General features: G+C 25.4%; 1 protein-coding gene across 1 annotated transcript; it reads right to left on the bottom strand.

The window, feature by feature from the left end:
- Nucleotides 1-591: 591 nt before the first annotated feature.
- On the bottom strand, nucleotides 592-10113 carry LOC119689115 (apoptosis inhibitor 5 homolog). Its single transcript, XM_038103859.1, has 10 exons — nucleotides 10033-10113; nucleotides 6896-7083; nucleotides 6656-6817; nucleotides 6397-6549; nucleotides 4143-4316; nucleotides 3514-3717; nucleotides 3237-3437; nucleotides 2346-2548; nucleotides 2096-2282; nucleotides 592-1513 (listed from the first exon to the last, which is right to left on the bottom strand). The coding sequence occupies exons 2-10, from the start codon at nucleotides 6962-6964 to the stop codon at nucleotides 1229-1231; spliced, it is 1638 nt and encodes a 545-aa protein (XP_037959787.1). The 5' UTR covers nucleotides 6965-7083; nucleotides 10033-10113; the 3' UTR covers nucleotides 592-1228.
- Between the last annotated feature and the right edge of the window lie 7079 nt (nucleotides 10114-17192).

Here is a 17192-nt window from a genome sequence, read left to right as displayed (position 1 = left end):
TATATATAAATCAGAAACAGATCAGTAACACATATTGTAGCACTAAATATAAGAACCGCCAGTCCCAACAACTACAATTTAAGTCTCCAATCCACACCCACTAGCTAATAACATGATTCCCTCTCACTCAACCGCTATCCATCCACATTCCAACCGACGTATTCGTCATGTTTTCAATTTCTTTCATATTAAGTGCTTTTCAGATCTCGACGGACTACAACAACAACAACAATAACTACTAGTACTACTACTGTTCTCTTACTACTACTGTTCTTAATTTAATAAATAAATGAAATCTTTAAATCGTTTTTGTTATTATGATTGTTCTTTATTTAGTAATCGTTTGTTCACATCGATTTTAATATATATATATAAGGTCATACATACATATATATACTGATATATATATATATGTATACATATATATATATATATATAAAATAATATATATGCTGCCTTCATAAAGACATTTACATTTGAACTTTTATCTATCATTTACAAAACACTAGAATTATTTAAAATACGTAACTTGCACAAGATATTTTAGAATTAATTTTAAAAATTAAAAATTATTTTATAATAAAAGTCTTAAAATCGAATCTCGTGTAAGCATATTTTACATTTAATTTTACATATATAACGATAGATTTGTTGATATATTTATGTTTTACGAATTGAAGTTTTCATAGCTTCGCAATAAAACCGCATAAATATCTTTTACGACTTTCGCAACGTTTATGGGCTTTACTCGATGCTATTATAGCTTCAATTTATTTTATTTTTTTAGTCGCTAAAATATCTAGCTTTAAAATTACTAATGTAAAAGTATTAAAATCTTATTAATCGAAATTTTTGTCTACGTTAAGAATAATTATTTTTGTTAATTTAAGAAAAATAGTTTTGAAGTTAGGTTTTCATATACATAGACATATGTCTAAGATATAATCGGTTTAATAAGTTTATTTAAAATGATTATCAGAATTCAAACGTTGTATAATTTTTAGCTGAAATTAAAAAAAAAAGAAATATTAATTGAAGAAGATAGTACTTACCTCTGTTTTATCATTTATATCTGATATCCGATAATTTTTGCAAAATCGCACAAAAAAAAACAAAGTTATATTGGTTGATAAAAAATGTGAATTACTTAAATTGGAAATTAAATTTAAAAGACTAGGAGTGAACGTAAGAAAGAACCGATTCGATTCATGTTCAATGCGTATATAATTTAAACTCTTTTGGATTGAAAATTGCGACGATAGGTGTTGCCACCACCATTTCTGGAATTATTTCTATCAATACGTCCACCAGCGCCGGAACCATTTCGTCCATTAGGATTGCGTTGACGTGAGCGATTGTTGCTGGTACCATATGTTTGAACATTAGCGGAATATTTACCAGATGGTGGGGCGTAAATTTTTTGATCATTCCCAACCTTGGATTTCTTCTCAACATCCCTTTGCCGATCCTTATCAAATGTAATTGGAGCATGACGTTTATTTAAAAGCTTATTCTGCAATAAATAAAATAATATGTTCAATTATAAATAAAAATACAAAATAAAGAACATAAATAATAATAAAAAATAAAAAACATAAATAATAATAAAATATAGAGAATATAAATAAATATAATATAAATTTATATAATATATAAAATATATAATATAAATATATATAATATAAATATATATAATATAAATATATATAATATAAATATATATAATATAAATATATATAATATAAATATATATAATACATACATATATAATATAAATATATATTATTATTTATAATATAAATATCATGTAAACAACAAAAATTACATGGCGTAGAACAATCACAAATGGAACATCCATAACTATAAATGAACTGAAATTTATGGCACAAAATCGTCAACTTTGGAAAAACTTTGTTACGGATGTAAATAGGCTAAGTTCTATATATTAATTATATTGAACATGCTTATAATAATAACAATAATAATAACAATAATAATAATAATCACAATAAAAATAATAATATATAAACAACAGATATATAAAATTTTATAACAATAAAACTTAAATAAAAAAAAAATATTTTTTATTACATACGTTTTTTGGTGTAACCCATGATAATAAGACATCATGTTTGAATATTGGTGGTGAATGGAAAAGATCACGAATCAAGACACTTATATTAGAAGTAGTCTTAAGTGCAGTTAGTTTTACTTGATTCTCCTCAGATTTCAATTCTTCCTCATTTTTACCCTTAACAGCTTCCTCTAACTTTTTAATATAACTACAAAAAAAAACATTAGGTAAATATAAAATATTTTAATATTATTTATTTAATTAATTTTACCCTTGTGTGCCACGTGCTAAATATTGAAGTCTAGAACGAAAATCCTTCAACTTTTCTGGGTCATTAATAAAAGAAAAAGAATTAGTATTCTTTTTGCCTAAGGTGTGCAAAGCATAAAGAAGGCATTCTGCATGAGAAAACTCGAACGATGGAGTAGTATTTCCGACGTCTTTATCATCAAGCTGTGGCAACGGCATATACTCCTGTTAAAATATATATTTATATATATATATATATTAGTATAATATGAGGAACAGTTACTGTTTATAATATATCACTATTTTGTTGTTGCAATTCACTACTGTACGAAACATCTTTATTAAAGACAATACTTTCTAATAAAAATAGTAAAACAGTCAGAGTGACTGAAAAGAAAGAACTTAACATTTTATCAATGCGCTAAGTATTACTTTCTCTACTATTTCTAAAGAAATATTGTTTATTTCTTTTTTTTTATAATCTAACTTAAATTTTAATGAATTTAAACCTAATGAATAAGAAAAGTAAACTTATAATCTATATCAGTTTTAGTTTTGTTAGTTATTGTTAAGTCTATAAGAAGACTTAATAAATAAATTAATATATTATTAAAGCATTAAAGTGTATTAGAACTATTAGTAGAAAAAACTCTCTCTATATAATAATGCTTCAACAAATACTTTAAATATTCCATAATGAACAACGAATCTACTTTATATTTAATTTCTTCCATTTTATTTTACACAAAAAAGTATAACAGCAAATGCTCGAACAACATATGATGTTTCAGAGCTAAGTGCTCAAACATTAAACTACTTCGAATAGCACAAACATTACTTCATACTTTACTACATAGTAAAGAGTATAGTGTTTATAACTATTTTAAAAATATTATATTAAATTATTTCTTACCCTTAATACTGTATAAACGGAATCAATACGCTTTACTGCTTCAGGCAACACATCACAATATGGAGTCATTTCTGCAAATACTTTTAGTAGACGTAATTGAACTTGATTTTGCTGAACAGCAGTTGCCAACATATTCCATGTTGCTAACGGAAGTAACTTGTCACAGACATATTCGACGAACTCCGTAGACTTAATGGTATGCTAAATAAAATACACATGTTGAGAAAATATAATTATTATATATTCATAATTTCATTTGCGTTTAATATATACTTACAGAAAAGTATGGCATTGCATGAGTGGAACACTGAATAAAACGTTCAACAATTTCATCATCAATGGTGATCTCATCAATATCATTATTTAGCTCTGCTTGTTCTTTTGCCAAGTTAACCAATTGAGAATGACCAGTGATTGTTGAACCCAATTTTGTGGAACCTAAGATGTTCATGCAGAAGTGGAAGTCATCTGCACTTACATCCTATAAAATATAAATAAATTATAAATAATTTACAAATAATAAACACAATGTATTTTAATATATTTGTTTGGACACAAAAAGAGCACAAAGAAAATATATATTTTAAAATTATTTTTACAAGAGCATATATTAATATTCAAAAAAATGCTAATAGATATGAAATGAATTCTATATACCATGGAATTTAGTATAAATTAATTTATATTGTATAAATGATGTTCAGTTGTCAGAAAGATCTATACAATTAGCAATTTTGTAACAAATTAGAACTAAATGGTTATATCATGCATTTCCATATAACATTAAATTATTTTTTGCGATAACTTTTTTTTTGTAGAAGTTAACAATATATAATATATTTTGAATTTAAACTGATTATAAAACTTTTATATGAAATTATAAATTACAATATATATAGCACTTACCATTAAAATCTTTTTGATTTCATCAACAATATATTCTTCAACCTCAGATGTTATGATAGCTGGTCCCATTGGCAACAATTTCTTCAAAATGTACTTGAAACAACGTTCTCTAGTGACTTCATCTCCATTAGAGATTTGTTGAAACAAGCCAGCCAATGAACCCTTAGTGTCTTTCTATAAATAAAAATATCGATATTTTATTAAAAATGTCTTTTCATATATAATCGTAAATAACTTATAGTGATTTATAAATAAACTATAAACAATTTATAATAAACAATATTAAAATGAGTTTATATTTTAGTTTACAATTCACAGCGATTATTTTATATTTAAGGTAAAATAAATTTCTGTTTACAATCTTGGTTCTTTATTAAATAAGAGCTTAGGACTTAAACAAATCTAAGCTATATTAACGTTTACTTTATATATTTTTAGAACAGTTAAAGACAAGTTTTAAAAGTAATATTGTGTAAGTTATTTAAGGTTTACCTTATATATTTAATTTAAAATCAGTTATTTACTACCTTTGAAGTGTTATATACATATATGCATACCAACTATGTACTGATAATTTCTAAAGTATTATGAAAGTAGCCAACAAATAATAAATTAACTTATTTAATAGGTTTGCAAAAGTCAATTATTACTTCATAGACTTCAAAATAGTTTAATGATATGTAATCATAATAAATATTTCAATTATTTAAAAAGAAAAAGTAAACTACATATATAATTTTACAAGCTTCAAATTAATTATTAATTAGTTATTAATAATATATAATCATAGTATCATAGAATTATAAGAGACGATGGCCAGAAATTAATAAGAAAAGATCAGAGGAACTAATCAACCTATGCCGAAAAAATGTATCTAAGATAGTGGAAATTATTACGGGACACTGTCCGTTGGAAGAAGCCGTTAGGTTCAATATCAGAACCTCCTTGCACTGTAGACATTGCATGGAGGATGACGAAAAGGAATCACTAATACACTTTCTGTTACAGTGTCCTATTTTCGCAAGAAATAGACTCTCCTACTTAGGGTGACACTTTTTCAATTCGCTATAAAAGCTAAATTCTATTTCCCTAGCCCATGTCAATGTCTTTGTGGACAGTACTGAATGGTTATAGTGACAGATGTTAAATTCTTAAGGATATCACAATGGATCTCATGGTATGAGTGCGTCTTCGAACGTCCCTAGTAACTTAACCTAACGTAGTAAGAGACGAAGTAAAAAGTAGAAGAATAGTACAAGTAAGAAATAGAAGAATAGTAGAAGTAAGAATAATAGTTTCTTGCAACGTAACTAATTTTAAAAATCAAATTAATTATAGAATTAAATATAATAGAAAAAAATATTAATAAGAAATAAAAATTTTTCAATTTTGCCTGATCAAATCATAGAGTAATATTGGCATGGCATTCTTTGTAGTATGTTCTGAATTAAGTTCTATACTCAAAAAAGAATAACATAAAAAAATACATACTGCATTTTATAATACATTTATAATAAAATGCTTACTACCTCTACAAAATAATAATGCTAAAATTTAACAGTTATATATAACTATAATTAATTAATTTTATCATTTTATAGTTGGTTCATTATTACGTTCTAATATAATATAGTAAGTGAAATTGTTAATGGACTTTGACAACAACTTAACAGAAACTCTATGTAAAAACATACAAGTCAAGTAAGCTTTGTGGCAGTTGGCAAATGAACACAGACCCTGAGCTTCAAATTTGGCTGGCCACAATTTCAACCCTTGACACTTGCAGTATTAAAAAAAGTATTTACGAATAATTAAAATTAATAATAAAAAAATAAATTGAAGATCATTGATGTTGGATATTCGGCAATTCTCAAAACAGGTGTATGATTAGCTAAAAATTTAATTAATTAAAAATAATAAAATTTTGTTGATGCAATTCACTACTGTTCGATAAAACCTCTGTAATAAAATTATAGTTTTTATAAAGAAAATAGTTTCTTTTGTCATAACCGACAAATAACAAATATTTCAAATTTAATAAAAATATTTCAACTAAAGCAGCACTAAACCATTTCTGTATTGACATTATTGCTATTGTAGCTCGCGCAGAACAAAATATAGCGAAACATAACATATAAAAGAAACTACAAACACAAATACGTGGATTAAGAAGAGACTGTTGTTTGGGATAACGGATCAATGTGGCTTAAACTAATCTGTACATTACGACATGAGAATATTAGTATGTACATACCTTAATAATTGTTTCAAATGCAGAGAAAACTTGTTGCAGCTCTACAACATCTGTTAAAACCAGCAATTGTGCCAAGGTATCAGCTATACGAGGTGTTTGTTGTGGATTATCCAAGCATAATTTCGGCAAGTCCTTGATAGCTTGCTTACGTATCTAAGAAAAAAATGTACATTAGAAATATGAAGTGCACCATTAAATATAAACTAAACTTAATTAATTTAAATAAACAAAATACGCACAAATTTGTTAAAGCACTTACCTGTATATCATCATCCTCGCAGAGATCAAGCTGAGCATCAATGGCGTTATCCGTTAAATCAGGAAAATACTTAAAAAACTTTCCAATAAATTGGGAAGCCAAACGTTTTTCTTTGGAAGAACCTTTAACAGCATTTAGAATAGTTTTATATTCCTCAGCGTGCTGTCAATAAAATAAAAAAATTAAGTGAAAACTATGTAGATATATGTCAAATGTAGCGGCTATTCATTAATTACATACCTTTGCCTTATCCTCCCCAGCTTCCGACAATACATCATAACATTTGTATAAATGTTCAATTTTATCCATGATAACAGCAGAGCTTCTTACTTTTTATATATTCACTTGTTTATTTGCTCCACAGAAAAACTTCTACACTGAATTATAATGAACGAATGCGTTCGATGTGTAAAATATTGCCAGTATTTCTTGTAAAGCAAAAGGCATGACGATATTATTGGTGTTGCCAGATAAAATAATCGATAGCAATTTATTTTTATATAAGAGTTTTTAAAAATAATATATATAGGTTTAAATATTTTTTTTTATTACAGATATAAGATAACCAATGTAAATATATACGACATTTAAAAAGTATATCAACAAATACATAATATACATTATTTACAATTTTTACGAAAACAGTAAATATTTCTTTTACATGGCAGCACAAAATTTATTTGTGTAAGTATATGCATCCCGTTCTTACAAATGAACTACAAGGCATATTCTATGTTGTTATGAGCTAAATTAAGAGCAAAGCCACCGAGTGATATTCAAACTGATAAAATTTAAGCAGCTTAGTTTAAATTGCTAAAACTTTTTTAAAGTTGTACCTAGTATTTGAAGTAATTTGCTCTAGATAGTATATCTTCCGATTTTATGTAAATATTTTCAGAACATTTAGGACGTAAGTGAAGATTTTAATTATTTAAGAAATGTTAATTCATTTATAAATAATTTTTTTGCAATTTTAGTAGGAAAAAATTTCAAAATGATTAAAATGTCAATTAATTAACAAATAGTTAATTTTAATGTTCAAAAGTTAATGGATATTTAATGTATGGGTTTTTTTCGTTTTTTTTTTAAATTCATTTATCCACATGTATGTTAAATCCTTATGAATAAGAAGAATGTATGTTGTCATAACAAAAATTACCATTCAATAATAAATTTTAGTTTATTGTAAAATTTGTTAATTGTTTAATGTGTATATTATATTGTTTAATGTATATTTAGGACGTGTGCGAGTAAATTGAGGGAAATTGTAAATTATGTCGGTATGGCAACGAATGCTATTATTTACCAAAATTTCGAGTAGGGTAAATTAAATAAAAGTTATGTAAATTAGGTGTTACCATTATGAAATTTTTATACGATTTTTAATAAATAAATAAATAAATTTGAAAACTTTTATCCAAAAATAATAAATAAATGCAATGAATAAATAAGCAAATATTTACGTAAATGCAGTGCAAAAAATCCCTAGAAAATTTCAATTTATTTTACCTCAATTTACTTGCATTCGGACACGGCCTTAATGTATTTTATTAGTTTATTTATGTATATAATATATGTATTGTACATCAATATAAACGTATACAAAAACCAGTAAGACCGTAACAGTTATTAAATAAATAAAAGCCAATTAACAAAGATTTTATGGTCTTTTAAAATAAAATTTAAAAAATAATAATTGACTCTGCTTTTTAATATTTTTTTCAAAAATAATTATTATTTGCCTTTTACATTTCCACACACAAATAACTCGACCATTTAGCTTATTTTTTTAAAACGCAAAAATAATATTTATTATTTTTGCCTTAAAAACGAAGAACTTGAAAATAAGTATTACTATTAACAGACAAAAATTAAAACGCTTTGTTTGAAATTTATTTTGAAAAGTAAAAAAAACTCACAACCCGAGCGTATTGATTGATAAAATGTATAGAACGATTGGTACAGGTAGAGTTTATTTTATTTTCATTTAATAATTATTGCAGTTATAAGTCCGATCTTGTATTTATATAAATTATTATATATTTATGAACTTGAAGTTCAATTCGAAGTAAAATGTATTAACTAATTATTTATATATAACATCTTAAAATTGTCTTTGCATTATTTTTTTATGATCATTTATGGAAATAATCTTCAAATGTATTATAACTAAACTGTGTCATTAGAAAAGAAATATTCATATTAAAAATGTTAAATAAAATAACTTTATATACACTAATTATTTTTGTTTTGTGTTCTTAGGAATGAAATACTGAAAATAAATATTTTCTAAAAAAAAAAAATACTTTCTTTTATACTTAATTTTATGGTATTCATATTGACAAATGAATAAAATATAAAAAACAGTTCCTATTGAAAGCAATTCAATGTGAAGTTCGCCAGTTGAGCCTACGTAAAGTGGATTATGAAGCGAATAGTACTATACACTTGAGGACTAGTGAATTCGCTAGTTCAGAACTAGTCATGTATGAAAAAAATATTCATAGGCATTTATATTTGGTTTTTAATGAGTATACTCTAAGTGTTGAAATTATGTCTCGTTGCAGTTCTCTGGTGCATATGTCGATTTCTTATGTTTTGACACTGCAAATTTTCTTTATATTGTTAGAGTATTATAAAAGCTTTCAATTCAGATAATGCAATTATTTCGCAACAATCCATAAAAATGATATTCTTTTTCTGGACATTTCTTTACCTACAATCGTTTTCTTCGAATTATTTTCTTTAGAACTATTATATAAAGCACATTTTATTTCTATAAAAATAAATACTTATAATTTATAAAAATACAAGATTTTATATTGTTGTAATTAATTATATAATTAATCATTTGTAATAATTACAATAACAACAAGCAAACACACACAAGGCGGTTTATTTTGTTCTGCTTGAAAATAAAATTCCCCGATTTGGAACTTATATTTGGTTCTCAAAAATAAGTTGCACACGAGGAGTTTTCTTTTTGCACGCAAAAATAATAAATATTTTTGACCGAGTTTTTTTTGTTAATTAAATGAATTAATTTTTTATTAATTATTACTATTTTTACTTTTAAAAATAAAAAGCAGAATATAGGAGTTATGTATGTGTGGAAAAGTAATTATTTTTGAAAAATGTAATATAAAGCAGATTTATTTTAAAAAGAGAATATATATAAAACATGGATAATATAAAATTATTATTTTTATAATTTTATTTTAAAACGGGAATGCTGAACACTCACACACTTAATGTCAGTGCAACGAATATTATTGCGGGCACATCTTTTCGCTGTACATATCTAGCGTTTATGCCTTTTAATACAATAAAGCATACTGCCTTCATATAATATATATATATTAATATATATAACTCACCAATACTGCCAATAAATTATAATCAAGTAATTAATTTAAGCCTTCTCCACTACTTCTTACTTTCACAGAAGAAAACTCTATTAACACTACTGAAGCAAAAAAAAATTTGACGTATTACCTACTATAAAAAAACAGAGCTGTATTTATAAATCTATTACAATGAGATAAGGCCTTCTTGAATGTAATTTTAATAATAAATTATTCAGAGCAAAACCATTTTCAAATAATTTCTTAAAGCATGTTATGATTATACTCACGTTACTGCAACTGTTGTTGCTTGTAATGCAAAATGTAAATTTGACACTCACAACTTATCTGATTTTGCATTGAAAACAACAACAGTTGCCGTGACGTGACATTAACCGTAACATGTCGTTTAAGCGCTATTTTGAAGCCAACTTCACAGACGTTTTTAAAGTCTCAATACTGATTTAGGTATGACTTAAATTACTCAATTTAGGATTGAGTTTCACTTTGTTTCATTTTTTTAAAAAGTAACAAATTTTTCAATATTTCTTTATAAATAACAACACAGGTTTCCAGCTGATTAATCATCAATATATTAAAAAATGTAACAATTGTCAAAATGAAAACCCGAAACGATAATGTAAACGCTAAATCAACTTTAGCAAAGTTCGTTGAATAAGCACGTAATGTAAACATAGTATAGGAATAATAGTATGGGCCAATGTTATTGGAATTCAAGATTACTTCATCCGACCTTCGCTTTACTAATAAAAGCATATGTGATGCCACATAAAGATGCATCCACGCCAAAGCGAATGCTTGCGAACGAACGAATATTCGAAGGTGAATCTCCTTAAGAAAACGTTTCTATTGGTTAATAGCACATACACACTGTCTCATTTAGGAGGTTTTACTCATTATAGTCACTAATGAGAATGATTTACAATACAAAGAGTTTTCATATAAATGACCTTATTAACAATAAATTAGCTCATTTGAAGTGAAAAATGTCAAATGAAACCCTTAAAATTAAATTTCCAACAAGCGATATTACCAGAATTTTAAATGAGTGTCATATGTTTTATATATAAAATTTAAACAAACAGCAGCTGAACTGTAAACAAACGTACTGAGAAAGTAAATATTTAATAAAATCGTTGTTTTTATCAATTAAACATGTAATATTTATTTTTTTGTGTGATATATTATTAGTGAAGTTTATTAATTTCATGTAAAATATTCTATCAGCTGTATAATTGAGCTCATAATATGAACGTTCACTCATTAATATAACTGAGCAAGTACCTAAATGGGACAGTGTGAATATACTATAAGATTTTCAGGATTAAAGTCAATAAAAAATAGCAAATGAATTGTTCAAATATGTTAGCTTATCTGCACAAAAGTACACATTCCAACTTTTAAAACCTGTAAATTCTAACATTTGTCATTGAGCAAGACTGACCAACATAACTACACATAGAAATCCTTGTCACCTTAACTAAATTAAAAAATAACTAAAAATAACTAAATTAAATAGTAACTAAAAAAACACTAATAATTTGACATTTCAAATGAACGAAATGAATAAATTCAAACTCCATTGAAAAACTTAAAATAGCTCTTAACATTCACGTAAATGTGGTAAATAAATAAGTGAAACTTATTTATTACCATCCATGTATACGGACAGACAATAAAATGTTTTTATGCTTTTCAAAACTTCTATTTTCGATTAAATAAAGTATTCTTAAATTTATTGACACATTTTAAATATCCATCTACATACAACTCTAAATACTGTATAAGCTCTTAGGATCGACAATTATGTCGTACCTACGTGTTATGATATATGTAATCAATAATTATAATTACTTGATATTGATATTTTCAATTGTTTTTCGATGTAAAATATTTGTATTTTACAAATCAAAGTTTTATTATATCTCCGTATCTGAAGTTTTATTATATTATTTATATTTTATTATTATTTTATTTATTTATTATATTATTTTATTATTTATTTTCTAAGTGCCAAGCTGAGAGACTAGTGTATTAGCTAAAATACTCATGGACAAGCACAGCTAAAGCGATTGCTCTTGCAATATCCAGAATATATTATTATACAATAATATATGCTATTAATATTTTGTTCATATTCATATAGAACATTAGGTTTTTTTAATATATCTATTTAACATGCTAAACTCGTGTTATGCTGCTAAAATGTAGAAGTGTCAAAAGCTGAATGGAAACAACGTGAGTGCTCGTTTTGTATGCTAGAAACAATATATATTAAATCATAATTTAGTTATCTCAGGTTTGATATACATAATGCGTAAAATTACAAGCAAAATACAAGCAAAAACTTAAAAATAGAACGAGAGTAAGTCGAATATATGATAAATATAAATTTCAAGTTCTTGCTGACAATATTTTAAAGCAAATAAAATGAGATAATTTATGTAAGTATTAAGTTTAAATTTTTTGTCAGTTAAAAAATATAGCAAAAAGAAAGAAAAAAAGTGTAGACAACAATTTTAAATTAATGGAATTAATTTTAATTTTGTTATTTCACAATTTCACAAAACTGAAGTAAATAATGTGATTTAACTTTTCGAAAGTGCAAAATATGTTTTATGCTTCTTCTTGCTGTTTAAATCATTACTTAAAAAATAGATAAGATTACAATAGCTGATTCGACAATTCGAATTTAACATTTAGCAAATTAACTTGTTGTGTGGCATGTTAATTTGTTAAAATGTCGAATTTTGACATTTCATACAAAATATTTAGTTATTACTTATTTAGCATGAATTTACCATATAAAAACAGCAAAAAAAGTTATTATAACATAAAAAACAGTGTTCTAACTTATAACAACCTTTTTATAGTTTTTCAATTGTTAAATAATATTTACATATTTGCTGTTCGTGTACTGCTAACCAGACGTCCAGAATTATATTTATTGTGATTGGAGGAAAATATTCATAAAATGGACTAGATTACTTAATCCAAGAAAAAAAAATTTACGTGGGTGGAAGGTGTGATTTTTCAGTATTTATTGAGTTACATGAACCCATGCGTGACTTTTCAGTATTTATTGAGTTACATTAAAAGAGCCCAAAAAACATATAGTCAAATAATCTTTAAAACAATTCATTCACATTATAGGAAACATATACCATTAAATATATTTTAATTTGATATTTATTATGTAAACGTACTGCAATTAATTACGAAATTATTATGGTTCTAACTTAATTTTTTTTTTTTGGAAAGTTTTTAATCATGTTTGCGCAACTTTGCAGTTTTCTCAAATTTTTTTTTTAAAATTTTTTCGTTTCATCTATATATATGAATATTCTATTATCTTATAAGTATTTTTTGCTTGAAGATTTACCATCCATTTTTTATAGTTTATCGTTACCTATAATCGTCTTTAAAGGAACAGAAAAAAAACAGTATATAACTTCATAAATTATACATATTATTTTATTAAAAATGTTTATGAAATGTTTATGATATAAAAACATTATAAAGTAAGTTGAATGATAGATATAATATCACAGAGAATTTCAATAATTTCTAAAAACATTTTAAATTAAATTTTATTAGTTGTTTAAAATGACTGTTAACTGTTATACCAGTTACATTTTTCAATTTCCATCTTCATTGTAATGCCGCTGACTTTTTTGGTGTCAGTTCCTGCAAAAAAACTTATTTTGGTGAAATATACTATGTTCTTCATCCTAAACAAAAAAATCCAAAGTTCTGATATCCGGCCATGGCATTGCTTTTCTCTCTCTATCCAACAATGTCAAAAAGTGTTTTTTCTTATACAAAATACCTAAAATACAACTGCTTCCTTTTGGAAGCATCCATGGCGACTAGTGCCCAAATGCATATTAGAGCTTTTTCATATGTGTATGTGTGTTATTGCTTGTTTCCGCCACTCAAGTGCATCAGTGCTTACAATTTTTATATGCAACCCTGTGTAGAAATGTCATTTTGTTGTTGTTTTTACATGTAATTCTTAATTTGTTGCTTATTGTCAAACTTGAAATTGCGTTTAGAGAAGGCGCTAGTTTTCAAGTTTTTGTTTTTAAATTGAACAAAAAATTTGATTATAGCATTAAAGAAAATTTTGCTGTAAAAAATGTGGCCAATCAATGAACTTTTGCGTTTAATTAGAATTATTTACTCAATTCTGCTGTTTATATACATGCTATTGTATAAAACTGGTGAAATTTTAACATATATTATATTATTTGTTGTCCGTCTTATCACTTACATGATTATTGCTATAAATCCATGCGGAATATTTATGTTTTTTATTGAACTTATTAAAAGTACATATCGGTTTGTTTTAGAAATTCTAATATCATGTAACTATGTTATTATTTGGTGTAATGATGCAATTGGAGATATCATTGAGGGTGTATGTAGTTTCATGGAAGTTTCTGTAAACTATATCAAAACGGCATACGATAACGTAGTGAACTTCATGGAGTACTTGGTAAGGATCTGTGTTGAGGCATTGTATTTCATATGCGATTTGGTATGGATTATCCTTGGAAGCGTGCCAAGATTTATAATATTTTTGTCTAAAAAAGTGTGGATCATCGAAACGCATATTATATGTGCCACCAATTTTATAACAGATGCTTTTGAGTTGGCTTTATTTGCCGACAAATGGAACCTAGGCCTAACATTGTTTATCCTGTTATCTATCTTCTTATTTAATCACCGTTTAAGAAAATTGACTTCTATAATTCGTTCCTATTACAAAAACGTACGTATAACTCTTACATATTTATATATCTAGTTAAATTTATTAAATATATTGCTTCATTTTTTATAGTTACGTCGTAAATTTATTGAAAAATTATTTTATTATTGGTTGCGTGTTTCTGAGAGACGTCAAAAAAAAGCTGCTGTAGAATCGGATTCAGAGCGGTGCATTATATGTCAGGACAGAAGGAAGTCAGTGTTACTAATGCCCTGTAAACATTTGTGCTTATGTGTTATATGTTTGGTAGGTCTCTTACAAATTGATGACGTCAATAACACTTGCCCTATGTGTCGATCGCGCATTGTTACTTATATCACAGATATATTTATCTAAGTTAACATATCTTTCATAAAGTACATTAACCACAACATTTGTCTATTATACAAACAGATCTACGTTTAAACGCGAAAAACAATTTTTTTCAATTATTAATTCGATTTATTAATTAAAATTACCCAAAACTATGTACAAGCAAAAGACTTATAGATTTGTAAGTTAGTTCTAGTCTTCTTAGAACCAAAAAAAAAAAATGTAAAATTACGTTAATTGTTTTAACTAAAAACTAAATTAATGTATATAGAATAGATAGATAGATTGTTAAGTTCAAAATGACCACCTTATATAAAAGGAAACCAAATGACATGTTAAGATTGTATGTAAAAGCAATTTCAAACAATTAAAATCATAAGTGTGCAACTTATTGTGATAACACAACATTTAGAGCCTAATGTTATTGCTCTTTGTGTTGTATAAATGATTTACTGTAATTGAAACTATATAAAAATAAAAAGATTTTAAAAATCAAACAGCTTTTTATTTACATTATATCTAAAGTTCGTTGTAGGATTATTTATATCAATTGAACTTTGCACTCTTTTATTCTAACTTGGTATAGAAAAATATATATATTGAGGAAGCGTGAGAAACTATTAAATTAATTATTTTCTTATATAAAAAATCTAAAACGGATAATGTATTAACAGGAAATATTTAGCAGATTGATTACAATTCCAATAAGTGAATTGCAGTGAAGAATTCATAAGTAATAATATTTCAGCTTAGACGGATTGCATAATTAAAGATAAAAACTGTATGTTCTTATATTTTTTAATTATGTTTAGCTCCGATTAGACAAGCACTACAATAAATTTCGTTTTCCTTCCTTCTGTAGAGGTTGAGCAATCATAATTTCCCAAAAACTTAATATTGATTTATGAAATAGCACTTGATTTTCAATACCATAAAATTATTTATTTTAATATAAACTTAAATAGGTAAAACTATTTCTTTAACATTACGATCATCTAACTCTAATGTATAATGTATTGAGTTTATACGAAAGTATCTGCTGCATTAAATACTAGACCTTTTTCTGTTGCATATTCAACCAAGTGTAAATGCAAGTGAAATATTGATTTATTTCTATTCACTTTTAAATAGGCTTTCTAAACCTAAAGTAAATATTATCGCTGAAATGTTGTAGATTACCATAACAAACATTTAAAAAGTTGACTAGATACCCTAACCAATTTACCACTTTATGTGACTATATATTTATTGCACCTGTTGCCATTGTTGGGGAACGCACAATGGTTCATGAAAAACTGAAATTCACAAAATATATAAAAAAAGAACCTCTACCAAATACCACAAAATTGTGGATAATTGCGTTAACCCACTTGTCTTAAGTTTACTTGACAAAACTAATCAAATTCGAAAATCAAAAAGACACCCTGTTTTACAACTACGAATATAATTTTAAATTCACTGGATGTTAAAAAATAACTGTTAAATATTCTAAATCAATACAAATTCATTCAATAGGCCTAAAACACTTAGACAATAAATACAAATCCTTGTAATATTGCTCTTAATAATTACGCCAGGAACTGTTAACGCTTGAAGAGAGTATACAAAAAATCTTCGCCACTCATACTATCGAATCAAATATAATAATATATGCTAATAGCTTTTTCATTTGTTGACAAAATCTAAATTGGAAAATATTGCACTGCTAAGTTTTAAAAATTAAATCATACCTAAATTTTGAGTAACTTTTGATCCTCTTTCAAATTATAATTTTAGTAATTAAGAAATTTATAAAACATCAAATTTTCTAATTTATGTCACAACATAAAATAATGCATTAATTCGTTTACTTGAACCATATTTATGTATGGTTTTCTAAAGATATAATCTAAAAATGATAATAAAATATGATATTATAATATATGTTATAATATAGAATAACCTAGTTATAATAAATAATATCTAGTTATAATATATAATAACATATAGTTACAAAATATAATAATAATATATAATAATGATAATGTATTTTATCTTGGACGCCTGTCATATAATAAACATATTAAATTTAAATTATATAAGGTTTTAC

This window comes from Teleopsis dalmanni, chromosome X (assembly GCF_002237135.1).
Source record: "Teleopsis dalmanni isolate 2A chromosome X, ASM223713v2, whole genome shotgun sequence".
NCBI classification, from domain to species: Eukaryota; Metazoa; Arthropoda; class Insecta; order Diptera; family Diopsidae; genus Teleopsis; species Teleopsis dalmanni.
This window is presented reverse-complemented; position numbering and strand designations above follow the sequence as displayed.

Excerpts from the sequence above, each read along its gene's own strand:
- LOC119689115 (XM_038103859.1), bottom strand. The coding sequence starts at position 6,964 with ATGGATAAAATTGAACATTTATACAAATGTTATGATGTATTGTCGGAA. Across the intron at positions 4,317-6,396 it reads CATTTGAAACAATTATTAAG|AAAGACACTAAGGGTTCATT; the intron begins GTATGTACATAC and ends TTTTATTTATAG. Across the intron at positions 2,549-3,236 it reads CCGTTTATACAGTATTAAGG|GAGTATATGCCGTTGCCACA; the intron begins GTAAGAAATAAT and ends ATATTTTAACAG.